Below are 18385 nucleotides of genomic sequence, written 5' to 3'. Positions count from 1 at the left end.
ATGGGACAAGAATCCTTTACCCCAAGGAACAGTTGCGCACTACAATGGAGCAAGTCTTTTCAGGGGAAATCCTTTTTCTCTCTAAGGTGCAAATATAGGGCAGCCAACAGGGGTCTCTGATGTTTCCAGTCCTGTCCGTTACTACCGATCCGGAAGAGGAACACCGGATATGTGTGCAGGTAGGTGACCAAACGTTTTCATTCATGGTTGACACAGGGGCTTCAAAATATTGCATCAAGGAAGGCGAGTTCCCCATGTCAGGCAAAACAATGGACACAGGGATTCTCTGGGGCTATCCGGTTGGTTCCTTATACTGACGATCTTCGTATCAAGGTGGGTAATCAGAATGTATCAGCCCCTTTGTTGTATTGTAGACACCCCAGAAAATCCTTTGGGAAAGGACATCCTGAGCAAGTTGCAGGTGTAGATTGCCTTCATGGAGGGAGGCATTGTATGCTTGATGCTCCACGATTGTATTAGGTAAGGGAAGTAGCACGATTTCAGACCTATTGTAGCGACAGCGCAATTAATGGGGTTCCCGTGCATGCAGCATTGTTTCTTCAAGGGTTGATTGTTTTGTTGAGTTGGGTCCTGCGGATTAGAAATCAGGCCTGGTGAGTAACATTTGAGTTTTTATTTCAGCCTGATGTGCCGCAGGAAGTACGACCAGGCACCATTGTTATGATTCTTTTAGAGGCCTTAGTGATCAAGAAGAAAAGGTTGGTTCTCTCAGGCACAGATGAGGAAGGCAGAGAGTGGCACACAGTATTGTGCATCGATCTGACCTTATCGCTAAGAGACATGTCCAACAAGAAATTGTTTGAAGACACTGATGACACAGGAGAGATTGTCTTTGAAATTGGGGTGCCTTGCCAGATAGCAATGGAGCAAAAGGAAGTATTACAGACCATGCTCATTGTTAAAAATACATCGCCAATTTGGAAAGAAGATTTGGTAAATGTGCTGGACCATTTGTGGACCAGCAATCCTCATGATATGGGTCTGCTAAAGAGTGTTGGAGTGTTGGGGATAAAATTAAAGCCCAGTGCGATATTACCGCTGGTTAAGCAGTACCCAATGTGTAAGGAAGCAGACAAAGGGATTTATGAGACCATTATGGCACTGTTGAAGCAAGCCATAATACAACCTTTTGTGTGCCCATGAAATACGGCTATCTACCATGTGAAGAAAGTGAAGGGGTCCAGTTGGAGGATGGTCCAGGATTTGCGCCCTCTCAAAAATATTGTTGAAGCAGAATTTCCAGTGGTACCAAATCCTGCCACCATTCTCTAACATCCCTACTGGGTCGAACCACTTCACAGTGATTGATTTAAAAAATGCATTTTTCTCTGTCCCTTATACCCCAATTCTCAGTACCTCACAGCGTTTACGTATCATGGTCAGAGATTCGAGCACACGAGGTTGCCCCAATGGTACTGTGAATCTCTTGAGTCTTTTGTACAGGGTGGTTCAGATAGATTTGGGGAATTTACATGTGTCCAGTACAGTAATCCAGTACGTGGACAATCTATTAGTCTGCAGCAATTCAGAGGAGGAGTGTTGAGAAGACTCAATAATGCTCCTCATCCTGCCCACGGAGAAGTAATATCACCTGCACGAAGAATGGTAATGCCGGAGAGGGCCAAGACAGTCCAGAATACACCTCAGCCAGAAACGGTGAAAAAGATGCAGCAGTTTTTGGGGCTATTGTAAATTGTGGATCTTCGATTACTCTATTTATGTGAGGCCCTAGTGCAGGAACTTCACAGAAGGTGAACGGTCCGATAGAGTGGTCAGAGGAAATGGGGAATTGGTACTGTGAACTCAAGACTGCGATCATCTTGGTGACCCCGAATTACAAGAAGGCATTCTTTCCGTTTGCCCATTCAAATGGGCAAGTGATGACAGCGGTCCTGACCCAGCAAACATTGCTAGGTCACAAACCTTCAGCGTATTAAAGCGGACTCCTAGACCCAGTGATGCTGGGGCAGTTCTCCTGTGAGCAAGTTCTAGCGCCAGCAGCTTTTGTGATTCAAAAGTCGACAACCATTACTGTGGGTTGCCCAGTGACATTGTACATGGAGCATGCAGTCTTTGCGATTCTAGAAACTCTAAATCCACGTTAACGACTCAGAGTGTCAGGGTATGAGGGAATTTTATCAAATGCCTCAATTCATCCTGTGCAAAGTCACCTAGTAAATCCTGCTACATTTGTAGCAGAGCCAGTGCAGTCGGAGGATATTGTTCACGATTGTGCCACGTATGAGGGAGAAGAGTAAGAGGATGAATGTGAAAGAGGATGCCCTGGAGGGGGGTGAGGTGATTTTTGTTGATGGGTCTTCCACCATCAGCCAAGAGACGGGGGAGGCATACAGGGGCAGCTGCTGTGGGTCTTGCGGATGGGGAGTACTGGGTCGGACGGAAGAGACTGGTGCCTTCTCATTACGCTGCACAAGCGGCACTTATAGAGGCGCTAGAAATGAGTAAGGGGAAGGCAGTCACTGTTTATTCTGACTCTGCGTACATCACCTCCACTGTCCATTCTGGGTTATCAAGATGGCAGAGAAGAGGGTTTAGTTGGTCTGACGGGACCAGCATGCTGCTCTGCTATCCCGGCTAATTGAAACATTAACCTTGCCAACAGAGATGGGTCTAGTAAAGCGCAATGCCCATACTAATCACATTAATTCAATAGCTCACAAATGATGCCGCAGACAAGGCGGAGAAGGAAGCGGCATATATTCCTTTCACAGATTCCCAGAAAATGGAAACCATGTACCAACAGGTAAAGTTACCAGCCCTGTACACCGCAGACCCGGTGCTCCAGATAAAAGAAATGCAAGGTAAAGCCCCTAGAGAAGAATAGGAGCTCTGGAAAAAGAGGATGCAGTCTCTCGCGCACAGATTTGCTTTGGAGACAGGAGGTGACGGTCAAGGTAGTAATGCCTGCAGAGCTGCTTGTTTTGGCTCTAGAGCAACTACATTACCCGTTGCATACTTTGGCGACAGATCGCAGCAGAGCTCTTGGGGGACTTGTTCATCCCTAACTTACAAGAACAGGTAAGTAGATTTGCACGTAATTGCGTTGTGTGCAAGGAGTTCAATCCTGAAAATACCATGAGGTTGGTGAGGGGGGTCCTGCTCAGGGCCTCTGGTCCATTTAAGGAGCTTCAGATCAATTTTGTGGACATGAAAACGAGGTGCAATATAAACTTTAGATATCTAATTGTCATGGATTGTACATTCTCCCGGTGGCTTGAGGTTGGCCCCTGCGTACATCCAGATGGTAAATCGGCAGCAGGATTTCTGGTGAGAGAGGTATTTCCAAGACGGGGAATTTGCAAGGTCCTAAAATACGACAACCGAACCCACTTTAATTCCTTGTTCACCAAAATCACTTCACTGCTAGGAATAAAGCAAAGGTTGTGCTTGGTGTACCACCTGCAGGCCAACAGGATCGTGGAGATGCTCAAGGGGGTCCCTCAGGCCCTTTTAGCTAAACTATGTTCAGAGTTAAATAAATCATTGTTTGTGTGCCTTCCACTGCCACGGTTTTACTTCCGTACCCAGTCAGAGACGGACCACCAGTTGAGCCCTCACAAAATTGTGACTGGGAGTAGGCTACATACACCTCTCTCACCTACTTCTATGACATCAGATGCACATAAGACTGCAGCGGTCCTAGGAGAGGAGTCTAGGGAATACCTTAGAGCATCAACAAAAAGTGTTAAGATATCGTCACAGGTTGTGTCGTCTCACCAATAGACATCAGGAGAAGTGGCAGTTTGGCCAGTGGACAGAATTTCTGTGAGACATCCTGACAAGCACCATTTTATTATTTTCTTTTGAAGTTAGGAAAAACCACCATCATATCTATAGGTTTAGGTGAGGTTTTCCTATTTTAAATAAAACTTTTCCGTCTCCTATGTCTGACTTACCACAACTGCTATGAATTGCATTGTTAAACTATTGATCAGTCAATATATTCCCATTAAAATAAACAAACATTTTTAAAGGATATACAGTTCCATGTCCAGAGCAGGAAATGTGTGTTGGACAAAACCACGAAGATTGAAAATGCGGAAAATAAAGGGAGTATCAGTCATTTTCTCAAATCAACCTCTTAAGGGTTAAATGGCCCAACTCAAAGTGTACATCTGTGATGCCATGTTCATTGGGCTCATGAGTGATCGTTTTAGGAGTTTGGCATTGATCTACTTGCTCCAAGGGGGAGGCACACAGACAACCCTTAAATCCCCAGTTTGCAGTACTGCTATGACAATAATATGCACTGAGTATTTCCAGCATAATGCAAGGGAATTATTCAATCATGTGAATCTATGAAAGATCCAATGTGGCAGGAATGCCCTGTGATGCAGATCAGTGCTAACCTTACTATAGAGAAAGCAAGTAGGAAAGGATAAAAAGGCACCCCATGTAAGAAACCGACTTTATTTTGAATGTATTTACATCTTAACAGTAACACCAATTGCTTAACAACAATACTAAAACAAAAAGGGAATATTTCAATCCCTCCTTTTGTGGTTAGTTGACATTTGAAATTCCACAATAGAGGAAAGTTATATTGAAACTATCCCTCTTTTACACTGACACTTGTATTTTCACAGACTGTAAAATGATGAACGTGGACCCAAGTCCAGGTATGGTGTTCTCTACAAATTACCCCCTATGCTAATTCAGTGTAACACAGTGCGTTAGGTCAGCAGAATAGAGGCGTGTTGCACAGCACAACAACGTATCAGTTGAAGGACACAGGCCTGTGGCTTTGAAAGCTACTTAAAGCCCCCATCTCTCCTTCACCCAAACAGAACTCATCATTGGGGCCTGTGAAAAATATTGGTAGTGTAGACCTTGCCCACATATAAAGGCCCTCAGTTTCTCCTGAATGTCTGGCATTCGAAGTTAGTACCAGGAGTAGCCTATACACAAACTCCACAGGAGCTTAGCTGATTAAGGCAAAGCGGTGAGCCATGTGGTGTATATACTGTCAGTGAAGGCCTCAGGGTCTTAATCAGTAGGTAGAAAAATGAGGTAGCAAAACCACCCGTCTCAATGCAACGGTGCTTACCAAATATGGAATAATCTCTCAGGCTTCCACCTTCTGCCAGAATGGAAACAAGTATCAACTTGGCAACCACAAACACAAGGAATCTGGTCTTCACAAAGCCTGGCTGTACAATGAGGCATCATTTTCACAAGGAGTTTTTCTGGGGGCATGAGCATTTGTTAAAACTGTGGGGAATCCAGTAGGGCTGTGAATGTCCCCGTGGTCCGAAGCTGGATTCAGGTGGCACAGAAGGCATAGGGAAGATATGGCACCAACATATTTTAACCAACTCTCGAGACAGCTGTGAATTGTCTGTTCAGTTTTCGCCTCTCCCTCTGATGAAAAAACCCTCAACCCAACTAGTTACTGAATGGGTGATGGTTGACAAATGCTGTCATTGTGAGATGTGCTCAAAGAGCAAATCTTCTAATTCCAGGATGGAAGGAAACGTCAAACATGTCAATTTTGGCTTCAATCATCATCCTCATCTTCTATGAGTAGTCTCTTTCTTTTGGTGGGCCTGTGGCTCTTCTCGGAATCAGAGTCGCCTTCATTCTCCAAGTGCTGAGTCTCTACTTCACCTTTAAATGGGGAGAGAGAGAAAAGAATAAGACAAAAACACACAAATCGTCTCTCCTTCTGCAGTGTATACATGAAGAAAGGATTGAGGGTGGGACACTCGCGATTGGTCACTGCCTCGGACTGCCACTATCTACATGCGCCATCACCGTGTACTGAGGAGTGAGGCTCATCTGAACCTGTAGCTTGGGCGGTAGACACTGTCACTAGCAAACACTATGGAAAGTTGACAACAGGACCAAAGGCAGCTAGGCATGCAGAAATGGGTTATATGGCATTTTACTGACCCACATTTCAGAGGGGAACATTTTATCGTGGCCATAATACTAAAAAACACTGCATTTCTTCTTTTTCATAAAGATTTGGGGGTACCCCCCAATACCCGTGTTCTCCTACCCTTATAACGCCACCCCAATCACATTTCGACTCCTTTTAACCTCTAACACCACTAGCCCATACATATTGAATTAATATTTTCGGGTTTTCATTCTGTACTTCGATGAAGCGTACCACTGTTTTGTTTTCGGTAAAATGACTGGGTACCGCAGAAATGCTGTTAGGGCTTGGAGAAGTGCGTCATCAATGCCCACAAACACGTACTGGATCCCCCTCAAAATTATGTCTCCAAATATGTATCCTACAATTTCAACAAAGTATCTTCTACTGCTTTGGTTTGTATGATTTTATAAAAAGGTACATTTATTTGATTAATTCATTAATGTCATGCACAGTGCAAAGAATCCGAAAAAAGGGGGGCACAGAGGATAGTAGGAAGACTCACAATAACATTACTTCCTTTGATTTGCCCAGTAGTGCATACAATTCAAGTATTAAAACATTTAATATTTAAAATTCATCTCCAAACATTTTTATAATGTATCTTCAAATATTCCCTTTGTTCTACACATTTAGAGCTGTCAAGAATAACAATCACGTCGTACTAACACCACACCCTGTGTAACAATTCACGTAAACCCATTTAAAAAGAAATGGCTCCTATAACAATTTCTTCCAAGGAACCCTAATGGCCCAAAGTATCAGCTGCAGGGCAGAAATGTACAGAATAAACAACCTTGTGTTTGCTAGGAGGCACTGAAGAAGCAGAATGTATTCAAACACGAATCAGAGGAGGTAACTATTTCCTCTCTACGGACCAAACCTGTATAATCACTACCCCAACACAGAATGGCGGGATTACATGCAGAATGGTTGCTCAAACTGACTGTGCACAGAAACGCTCAAATGCCCGGCTCTTGCTATTCTCTCCAGTAGTTCAACACTCCCATTTGTCAGGTTGGGAGATTTAAAATAAAAATAAATATTTTAAAAATGGGGGCTGCTTACCTATGCCTAAAGGAAGGAGTTTTAAGGAATTGTTTGAAAAAAGGAAGCCTCACTAAAAACAAATGCCATAGGGGAATCCATACACACCGCAAGGCTCACCCCCCGAACTACATATTACATTTTGAAATCCAAGTATTTTACTCCCCTTTTTTGAAGTTTGCAAAAAAAAAATCTTTAGGGAGTAAAAAGTAATTCCCATCCCAAGGGGCTATTTCTGTTTCGGCAAGCAATGGTCTACTTTACATTAAAACCCTCATTTATTTTGCAATCCAAACCTTTTGGCACCTAGTATGTATGCATATTAAAAGGTTAATTTTTTAATCTTCAAGTTCCTCTTTAGATCAGGCACTAATATTAGAGTTCCCTCCTGTAGCACTGCTCTGCACTTACCACTGATCTGAACACAATATTCCTACAACTCTGTTGGTAGAAGAAAGGGGGCTCTTACGTGTATATTGTTTATTTTTGTTGGGATTATGTGTACTCCCTATATTCTTTGTTGGGGGGCATGTGCCTGTTTTAAGGGAGCAAAGTTGCATGTACACCTCTTGTTTGTAGGACTGATCTCCCAAACACCCACTAACAGGTGCACATACACTTGACAGCATTCTGTGCCCTCCTATTCTCATATCTATCTCACATGGAATCTACATCCTTTCTGGTGATGGAAAGTGGGCGGCCAAGGCAATCACCAACCATTCCTACGAGTGGCAGTCTTTTATGATGTGTGCTGTTGCATGGAAGGGAGATGTTATGATGTGGTCTTGTATTGTCACTGGCCAGGAGTGCATGCCATTGGAATGTTGATGCATGAATGATGAGCAGCTCAGGAGAATGTTGAGTGGGTCTGTGAGCGAGTGTTCCATTAATGTCAGTTGGGGGCCTGAGCTGGGTGTGTAAGGATGGCCGGTGGGTCTCTATCTTATATAGTTACCTGTCTCTGTATCCTGTGGTGTCTACTGTGACTGCTGTACGTATAAAGATAAACTGGTTCCTGTACAACTGTAAATATGTACAATAACGATTACCTGGACAAAATCTAATGGCTCCACAGCTGGTCTGAGCATGAATGATCTGAGCCCAACAACGTCTCTATTTATAACACAGTCGCCAAACTATTAGTGCAGATTGCTCAGGTTGACCACACTCGGTCACACAATGAAAAGTAAAAGTCCTTTAGCAGGAGTAGTCCCCAAACATTAACAGAAACCAAAAACACCTGGGACAGATGTAGGGGGAGCAAGCATTTCACACAAAGACAGGACAGAACACTATGGATAGTGTGCACAATTACAGCAGGCAGGAAACATTGGCATTCCTTTACTGCGGTCATGGTCTGCTTATATATTTGGTGGTTCTGCGTACCATTAAGATTACACAGTGCCAGAATGTACACAGCTAAGGAATCGTCCACAATGATCCTTGCAGGAGGGTCCTGCTGTTCCCAATACCCCTCCCCTCTATTTCAGGGTCAGTAACAGACAAAGCTTTGATTATTCCCTACACCTACGTCAACATTATTGCCCTATTGGAGTGGCGTAGGCTGTAACCGTGAAGGAGTAGCTCCTTGGCAATGGCTCCCACGCAGTGTTTGCTATCTGGTCCAGCACGGCTCTAGTATGCAGGGTTCTGGCGCAACCTTTAGCTAACCTTCACAGGCACCAAGAGTTTGACATTGGCATGATATACCTTTGCTCCCAGGTGCATCATTCTCGTCCTCGCTATCAATCAGTCGGCTTCTTTTACTAGACTTCTTCAGAGCGACGTCAGCTTCCCTGTCAGGTCGGGGGGAAAAAGAAATGTTAATTAGATCATGTGCATGTGTCCCTATTAGTGATTGATCTGAGACAAGGAGGCTTATTGTCATGCTGCAGCATCGTTCTCGTTCACCAGTCTATGCATTATTCTGCACTATGTATATTGTCAACACAAGGCTCACAAAAATGTTTCAGTATTCAACTGATCGTTTACACTTAATTAATCAAGACATAATGGTGATGTGGGAGGCGCAAAGGAGAATTAGTACTTTCAAAAGCAGAAGTTACACACAAGCACACCCCAACCCACGCCTGCTCCGTTTCCTTATGTTCCATCTGGATTTCCCAGTCCATTCCTTTTCTATCAGTTTAGGACACACCTGGCAGAGAGCATCACTGGGAGAATCATATAGATGGAAAAAAAGACAGTGGACTAGGAATACAAGAAACACTACGCTGACTTCTGAACCCAACACAAAAGGAATGAATTGCCATTTGTGTCTGTTGGCCAGTTTTACATTGGTGTCAGAGTCTCAATCCGACTCTGGTGAACAGCTCCTACTTAACTCCATACTACTGGAAGATTACAAAATATTCCTAATGAGGTGGCTGCAGTGGATCCTAATTATGCAAAAATGCTTTTCATGACAGTTGTCCCAAACTGGGCGTTGTGAGTGTTCAGAAATGTGAGGCAGACAAGTTGATGAAGGTTTTTCACAACTAGCCATTTTATTAACTTACAAGCCGATATACCCGGCACTGCCTGGGATTTTTTTTTTTTTTTTATAGATACCATTTGTTAGAAGTACCCGTACTTTAAGGTAGTTTTAAGCTTTTTGGGAGGGCTCTATAAGAAAAGCGAAAAAAAAAAAGATTCACTACATTTTTCGATCTATTATTTTAACAATGTTTTCTTATAAAGACTACAGAACACAGAACTTTGGACCTAATGTTTTCCTGTTGGAGCAAAGATCTAATATATATATATATATATAATATTATTAAAGTGTTATTTGGGTAAATAAACCTTTTAACACTACATATATGAAAACAATTCATTGCACATAACCATATTATTTCATATACCATTTCAACAATAAAATAAAAATTCATACAAATACAGAATCTCATTTCCTATAAAAACAAGCAAAGATATACAACTGATTTGGGGAACCCACTCTAGAACATGCAAAATTTAACGGCCTTTCAGAGAAACATGGAGATTCCAAGTTGATACCAGTGCAATTGCTTGAATGGCCCTGTGCCTTATTGATTGCGATACCGAATGCCAGCCTGACCGGGAAATGAAGGTGCTTGAAACTGAACAGCATATCTGTCAGAATGAGTGGAATTTGCAGGATGAATACATCTCCTTTTCCTTTCCCGGGAAACACTGTCGCTTCAGTTGCATTGGGCACCATTTTTCTAAGGGTCCATTCACCTCCCATATGCCTATGCTTCACCTGCAATTCGCCTTTTATACGCCTTTGCCTTCCATGGTTCGTCATCTGACATTGGATGCAGCCGTTGCCTCTGTGGCAGTGCAGCTTGACGTTCCTTCCTGCTTTCCGCACAGACCTTTGGGTCCTTTACTCTATCCTGGACGTGAGTGCGAGCCGAGGCCGAGTCTGTACCCGGCGGCTGGGCTTCTTGCGTCACGCCAGATGTGGCTGCGGCGCTGTTCTTTTGGAACATATCCTATTATCAGACACATCTTGGGAGAGCGATTCGACTTGAATATCATGGGCGGTCCGGTGTGGGAGGGTCTGTCTTTTCAGAAAGCAGCTGCCTGAACACAGAAATTACTGCTCCCTGCCCCCTGTGGACCTTGTAAGTACAAACACTGTAGGCTCCTGGTGAGTTGTTTTGCCAAACAACATTGTTGAGTGGGTGTTCGTCTTCCATTAATACCATGCCTGGGGGGAATAAAAAAATGGGAAGGACAGGAAAAATGCGCACACAGAAAAAGCTTGCGTTTGTCAGCAAAAAATGATATACTTCTGTCAGTTTTCCCTAGACAAGGCCGGGAAGCTATACCCCTAGCTACCATTGTTACAGCCAGTTCCCCAGTCCATGAAGGGGCTCGATTTTGGGAAGCCACACCCATAACCCTGTGATCATTTCTTTGACTCCTAAGGGTGATCGCCTATCTGAGGTATTGGCATTAAGTATTTGTAGGAGGCAGAGGTTGAGCACGGCGAAGGCTGATTTGCTCCCAGAAAATGATGAGAATATTGATCTGTATGGCAGAAGTAACACGCTGCCCAACAGCCTGATGTATTCAATAACTGTGGGAGTTGCTAATCTTGGCAACGCTCACACTCCTAAAAAGGATATAGCTGGGCCCTCCCCTGTTGCAAGGCCAGTTTTGATTACAAAGGAGAGTAAGATCAGTATGGAGATACAGCCTCCCCCTTTATCACGGTCTTCGTCTGATCCTGAGGCCAGTTCTGACTCTCATTACTCCTGACCAATGGTGGTTAATAAAGGCCAATATAACTAAGGAATTGAACTTGTGTAATAGTTTTCCAGAATTTTGTGCATGGCTGGACTCATTAGATAACTTTGGGGGGAATTATCACTTGATTAAGATGGACAACTCCTGCCAAACTGATCCTTTGCTCCCCCCATTGACACAACAAGCGCTCAGTTTCTACAGATAGCTATTGTCAAACTGACCTTCAACCTGAGATTTTGGTGCAGCCCGTACAAGGCTCATCTATACCAGGGGCTTGTCTGAGCGTTGATACCAGTCTTCAAACTAAGGCAATGCTTTCTGGTCCCCCGTCTGGTGCAGTTGATTACCTATCAGGACCAAATAATCTACCACTGATGGATATAGGGAATTCTTAAAAGAGGCAGGCGAGATTGTGTAAATCTGTGAATGTTCGAAAGTCTTCATCTATCTCTAGTAGTGTAAGACTAAGGAAGTCATCCATGCCGGGGATTAGTGATGAGACCATAAGGGACTTTGTTATGGGCCAGAGGAATTGCATAATTCCCATTGTCGAGAAGCCAGGTGGTAAAGAACCAAGATAGGCTTTAAGGAATAATGTTCTGGCCTTGCTCAGTCAAAGAACTGGGCCAGGAGTGGTTAGAAGTTCAGACTTGAAGATCCTACAAAGGATTGAGATTGTCGATTGGTGTTCATCGGGAAGTCGGGACTGTGTTTTGGTGGGATGTGGGGCCAGTAACTTGCCCCTCTTTCTTAGTCGCTACAGTTACTTGCCCAAGGGCTCTTCGAAATGAAACCTTATTGTGGGCTAGGTCCTTGACTTTAAACTTGTGTATTGTGTTTTGATCGTGATTAATTGCAACTGAACCATGTTGGCCATTCATGCTATGTTGGTTTCTGTTTTATGTTTCTTGCTATTTTAATTTACTGTATGTTTTTATGTCTTTTTTGTCTCGTACAGCGCTCCGATGCCTGCGGGCTTTCAGCACTATATAAACAAATACATTTAAAAATACACCAATGCTTCACCTAGCCACAAATAAAATTTTGAGTTTATTGAAGTCAATGTTTAAAATGTACATGGAGATTAATAATATAATACATACCAAGCAATATTGCAATAGTTACACACTTAGGTACATTTAAAAAAGTAATGCATTTTGTTAGAGAAATGATGCTTAATCAAATGAATTTCTGTTTATATTTTTTTTTAATGTATATATGTTCTTAGTGTATGCAATTAGAAATATGATGTTAAAGTGGTATCCCTTGTTGAAAAACATTTTGTTCGCCTCTAAGATGAACTTGAAGCATTATTGTTGTATGTGTAAGGCAACAGGTCCCTTTAGCAGTGATAACAGAAGGGCGTGACAAACGCCTCACTTTCCCTAACCTAGTGAGGATTTCCCTGCCTATAAAACAAAGACTAAAGGAAAACACTATGAAAAGGAATCTGTCCCTCACACTTGTACATAAAACAAAATCATATAGGTATTCAGATGGCTATTCAAATTCAACAAAATAACAGTTCTACCCAAACACAACTTATGACCAAATATCCTTGTAACCAGGGTCGGATCCCATTCCCCAGAATTAAAGCAGGATTTTTACAAATAAAAAGTTCCAATTCGTAAAGTTATTTTTAATAGTCCAGTTCTGCTACAGTGGCAACACAAAGTTTCTATCAATAGCCAGGTTTTGCTTAAAACACCTTCACTTTGTCTTATGATTAAACAAGATTCATCCGTCTTCAAAATAATGTTTTCCACAAACTCTTGTCTGTCAAACCAAAAAGTCTTTGTCGTCACTCTTTCAGTGAATGTTTCGATATAATTCTCTTTGAAAAAGACAACTTCTTCACATTTCTTCTTTATAAACAACAATGTTCTTGTCAGGATGATTTTACCACTGTTCATAAATCATTTTACTGGTCTTGCCATTTTCTTACCACCACAACCTTACACCACAAGGTAGTACTTCAATATCTTCTTCCTGGGCCAATAACCTGCCAGGACTTCCACTAACAATCCTTTGCCTGGTATACTCGCCTGCCAGGATGAAACTCCTAACACTACTACAAGTACTCTGTGGTGTGGTTTGCTTCAAACATCAATAACGTCTATGACTTTCAACAACATTGAAATTCACAACTTCTTCCACAAGGATACAACACCCATTGACACAGTTTGTTCCACTCACCGGTTTTCCACATGTAATGCAGGTTATATTTCTCTCCCCTTTGACACTTTCCCCAAGGAGGGCTTCTCTCCTGCCATTTCTGAGTTTCTATTGTCACACCAGTTATTTGCCGGTAAGGCCTTTTATCCAAGTATGTCTCTTTAAGAAAGCGGTCTGAGCTTTTATGTACAAATGCTCCTCTTTGGCTTGGGCAATGTTGGTTTAAGTCTTGTAGTATTGCTCCCTCTTTACTTTGGCAATAATAGCTGTAATCTGTCTTTACTTGCTTTCTCTCAGTAAAGCTATTGCGCCGAAACCACTTTCTCTCATTAGTTCAGTATTTGTAAAGCATGTTAGTAACAAGTGGACTATCACAGATCGCACTGGAGTCATCACACATAGGCCAATCACTGGTCTCTCCCTGCGCATCGGCTTGATCTGCCGCCTCTGTAACTTCTTTTCTTGACAGTACTGGAGCTTTTGACAGCTCTGATCGTGCTCGCGTCTTTCAAAAAGGAAGTCTGCCATGCTCCCAGAGTACTTGGTGCACGCCAGCCACCGGAATCAGACAGAGTGGGGGAAGCTTCTTTCCCTCATGGGGCAACCTGCTGCAGTACCGCTGCATGACTTCTGCATGTCAGGTCCCGTGCTGCTATGACCATCTTGTCTCTACAATCAGCTGCAAACACACTAGCGGCTCCAGCTTCTGCTGCTGCCACTACTGCTGGCCACTACTTCTACTGCTTTTGTTGATCTGAACCTGAAGGGGATTTAAATAATCAAAATTCCCACTCAGGTGTAGGTCAGAAACACCAGACTGCATGTTCTGCTCTGTGATTTCTGAACCACTCTTCCTCGTCCCAGTACCTATGGTATTATGGGACTTGAAGTGCCTAAGGTTCTTATTCTCCTTTTTTATCACAAGACTCGATTTTGCAATAGGCCACTAAGATCGTGGCATCACTAGGGAAGTTATGGGGGTTCTCCCAATTCTGCTGACCCCAGTCCCCATCCCGTGTGATCCTCCCGCAGAAGACTACCCCGAGGGTCAGGAAACATCTGTCTTTCCACGGTCCCATGAGAAGGGTCCCAAGCCAGGATCTTTGGGATGATCACCTCTGATTCATCACTTAACTGGAGTCTAGAGTGTAATGCTTGTAAGTAGGCCAAGTTGAGATCCCAGATCACTGCCTTTACAAATACAATCCAGGAAAAGTTTTTCTGAAAATCTACTAATTCATCTTTGACTCTGCCAGCATCTGCATAAATCCCTTTAGGACGGGCAATCCCTTGGATGGAAAAACATTTAAGAATACACAAGACAATCCAGTTAGCTTCGGCCTCCTTGCCTAGGTTAGAGAATACAATGGGAAACAACCTCTGTAGAAGTACAGGAATGAGTGGTGGTTTCTAGAGTATTACTTGGCCCCACACTACTATTAAAGCAGCAGTGATCTCAATAATAAAGGTGTAACCACAAAATATGAATGGTATAACTCCTCCAAGGTAGATTGGGCCGAGAGCAGGTAATACTCTTCAGAAGGGTGTGTTGGCCAACATGTAAACTTCCAAACAACAATAGCAAGGTAACAAAACAAAAAAAGGAAAATCCAAATCAAGTTTCTATACAAAATACTAAATACAGTATGGGAAAAACTAATAAAAACACTAACAAATCCATTGATGAAGAAGATGGGCACTTTGGGGAAGTGAAGAACATGTGTCCGCAGGCAAATTCAAGAATTTATGTCTTACGGTATAGGTATTGGATATGTCTCAAAATGTGACCACGACTCTTAGAACAAGGCCATAGGGACAGAACCACTGTTTAAACCTTTTATCATATTATGTAGGCTTGACAGCATCAACCCAGGAGCCTCAGCACTTTCTGAAGAACTGAGTCAGTGAGCGGGATTGACTGGGTCCAACAACAGTGTGATTCAGCAGCAGCAACTGCTAAAATTTAGAAGAATCTGGGAAATGTGTAGAAGATGTTGAGTCGCCACTGTTCAAAGACTTGATGCGTCACTGTTGAGGATAAAACAGAGATTTGATTTCGGCCTTGAGTGAGCTTGACTGGATTCAACAACAGTTTTGCTGGTCGGAAGCAGAAATACCTTGAGACTTAAGAAGCTGGGAGACAGGCTGGTGATGTCAAGTCAACGGGCTCGATGAACGAAGCGTAGAGTGTCAGAAGCAGCTCCGTCCTTGCAGTGGGTCAAATGTAGCTGATGTTGCTTATAACGGTTCAAAGACGTTCGAAAGTGTAGGGAAGAGGCAGCTTCTTCTGGTCCTGGGGTGCTGTTAGACCCAGTCTTTGATCTCTGAAGAAAGAGTATTCCGTATTCTGCCCTAACCAGGAAGGTTGCCAGGGACATTTGCAGGTTTGCCACTTCAGCATGCAGAGTCCTGGGTACCAGTGTTCAATAAGCAGTCAGGCTTGCCAGCAGCAGGTCAATAGAAATGTTCTCCTGAAGTGGGTAGGAAGAGGGTCTGCACCCTTTTTGGAGATCCTCATCTTCACCCCAATGGCTGGGGACTTTGTACAGACTTTACCCCAACACGTTTCCAGCAAGATCCCCTTCAAGAGGATCTAGGTCATTACTGTGACTCCCAGAAGTCCGACGGCTGAAAATGCCAACTCCCCCCCCCCCCAACCCCTTTACACCACATACATACACGGGGGGAGACCCCTGCAGCCCCACATACTTCAACATTTTGGTAAATTTCCATTCAAGGTGGTTCTTCCAAAAAGATTAAAAGAAGTGTAAGTGTGTGTGTGTAAGTGTGTGTGTGTGTAAGTGTGTGTGTGTACGTGAGTGTGAGTGTGTACGTGAGTGTGAGTGTGTACGTGAGTGTGAGTGTGTGTGTGTGTGTGTGTATACAGTTGGAGGGTAGTGGACTCACCCCATTAAATAGTCATTTTGCTATAGCAGATTAGTCCATTCCAAGCCTTCGGTAAGGGGCCAACTCCTCCTGCATGGCACCTTGCCTGCAGGAAGTCAGAAGGGGTCACTGGAAGGAAATGTGGCATAGGCATTTTCATGATGGCGTGATGCATATTTCGTGTACAGATCCCTTCATCAGCCACACTATACTTTCCCCTCATCTTCCTGAGTAGAAAAACACTCCATTAACGATCCCCCTTGTGTGACCTGTGCATTGTATTGCAGAGGTACCTAGTACAAAGCTTGCATCCTATCCCATGTGTGTAGCTCGAATTCACCAGGGATGGTGTCAATCTTTCACAGAAGCAAACAAAGGGAAAACCCTGAGTGCAAGTCACAAAGACCCACCTCTGAGTGTAGCTCACACACTACTATGTTTGAAATAAGTCTACTTAGAAAACCTGCCCATGCATTCGATTCCACGTGCAGTGCTAGGAGTAACATAGTATTAAATGCACACTTCCAAAGTTATATGGAAAGTCTGGTGGACGGTAGTACCTTGGTTCCTCCTGGGTCGTTGACCAAGAACAGGAAATACCACAGTAACAAAAATAACAGCTTCAATTCAAACAAGCTGATGACATTAGCACAATCCTCCTAATTCCAGAGGTCAAGGGCTCTTAGATGGCTGTGAGCCACAGCTTTAATCTGATTAATCTGTTTCAATTGATCTTCACTTCATTCTCTTTACCCCACTACTTCTTTTTACCCTTATCAGAAATCATCTCAACCATGGCTTACCCCACCACCTTTGCTCTATGCAACAAGAACTTTGCGGCCTCGAGAGATGCAGGCATAGCTCCTTTTCTGACGCAGATCAGTTGTCTTTCTTTTCCTATCACACACAATATGACGTTCTTCTTTCAGCTAAACGCTCATACTATTCTGATCTTCTGCAATCTCAATCTGCTCATCCTAGGTGTCTGTTTGTTTAAATCGCTTTCTTGTCTTCTTTCTCCCGCCTCTCCCGATTATTCACTTAACTCCATTCTAAATGCCTCTGAATTTATCTACCTATTTTTCTTCAAAGGTTGCTACTCTTCGAGCGGCCATCGTCCCTTCCTCAACTGTGTTTTTCTTCCCCAATCACCTTGTCCACCTTGGCTATCTCATCTTTCTGTCAGATTTCTAATTCTGATGCTTCTTCCTTAATTGCTCTTGCCCACCCTACTGCCTCTGATCCGATTCCTTCTTTACTTATTCCTAGGGTCTATACCTCGCTGGTTTCCCATCTTCTCTTCTTACTTCAACCTTTCCTTCCTCAATTAAATCTGCTTCTATTCTTCCCATTCTAAAGAAATTTTCCCTTGGCCCCTTTCTCCCAGCTACTTTTTGACCCATTTCTCTTCTTCCCCATCTCTACCAGCTTCTTGTCTATTCACAGGTTTCTACTTTTGTCACTGAAAACTTTATTCTTCCTTGTTCCCAGTCTGGCTTTCGTCCTCTCCACTGAAACGGCTCTCCTTTCGGTTTGTGATTCCTTGCTTGTTACTCTAACCACTCTTCTCTTTTGATTTTATTGCATTTATCAGCAGTTTTTGACACTGTGGATCTTACTGTTCTCCTGTCTTCTCTTTCTTCTTTTAGGTTCTCTGGTTGTGTTTTATCTTGGTTTCATTCATATTTATCTAACCAAACGTATTCACTATCTTGGGGCAGAGTTCTCTTCTGACACACTAGCTCTTCTTCATAGCGTTCTATACAGATCCCAGCTTTTTCTGTCCTTTTCATCTTCTATTCATAATAATCTAACCTCTTGTCTTCAGCTATTAAATCCTGGATGTCAAATCATTTTCTCATCTTAAATGCTAAATTCTCTTGTTTCCCACTAATAATACTACTTCTCCACCCTCTTGTCTCATTTCCACCTTCACAACTAACCTATTTTATCTTCTGCTCGTGATCTTGGTCTTTATCTGGATACCGATTTATCCTTTTCTCATCACATCTGTATTACTTCACATGCTTGTAGCTATCATCTGTTTAACATTCGCAAATATTATCCTTTTCTTATGCTTGATGCCACCAAACATCCAGTGTATGCAGGCTTCTTTCT

The 18385-nt window shown here is 43.0% G+C and overlaps 1 protein-coding gene across 3 annotated transcripts in view; it reads right to left on the bottom strand.

Annotated features, from left to right (window-relative positions):
• Positions 1 to 4433: 4433 nt before the first annotated feature.
• Positions 4434 to 18385, bottom strand: part of TIMELESS (timeless circadian regulator) — a 1506051-nt gene continuing 1492099 nt past the window's right edge. For 2 of the 3 annotated variants that reach the window (XM_069653693.1, XM_069653694.1), the window contains exons 30-31: positions 8681 to 8766; positions 5407 to 5649 (exon numbers count right to left, since the gene is read on the bottom strand). In XM_069653693.1, the coding sequence (XP_069509794.1) occupies positions 5540 to 5649; positions 8681 to 8766 (196 nt within the window). In that variant the 3' untranslated portion in view covers positions 5407 to 5539. Of the gene's footprint in view, positions 5650 to 8680; positions 8767 to 18385 lie in introns of all 3 variants that reach the window. The other variant, XM_069653695.1, reaches the window with a different exon arrangement.

Source organism: Ambystoma mexicanum, chromosome 3q, assembly GCF_040938575.1.
Source record: "Ambystoma mexicanum isolate Mex_15411 chromosome 3q, UKY_AmexF1_1, whole genome shotgun sequence".
Lineage (NCBI taxonomy): Eukaryota > Metazoa > Chordata > Amphibia > Caudata > Ambystomatidae > Ambystoma > Ambystoma mexicanum.
The sequence above is the reverse complement of the archived record's forward strand: the minus strand, read 5'-3'. Positions and strand labels throughout refer to the sequence as shown.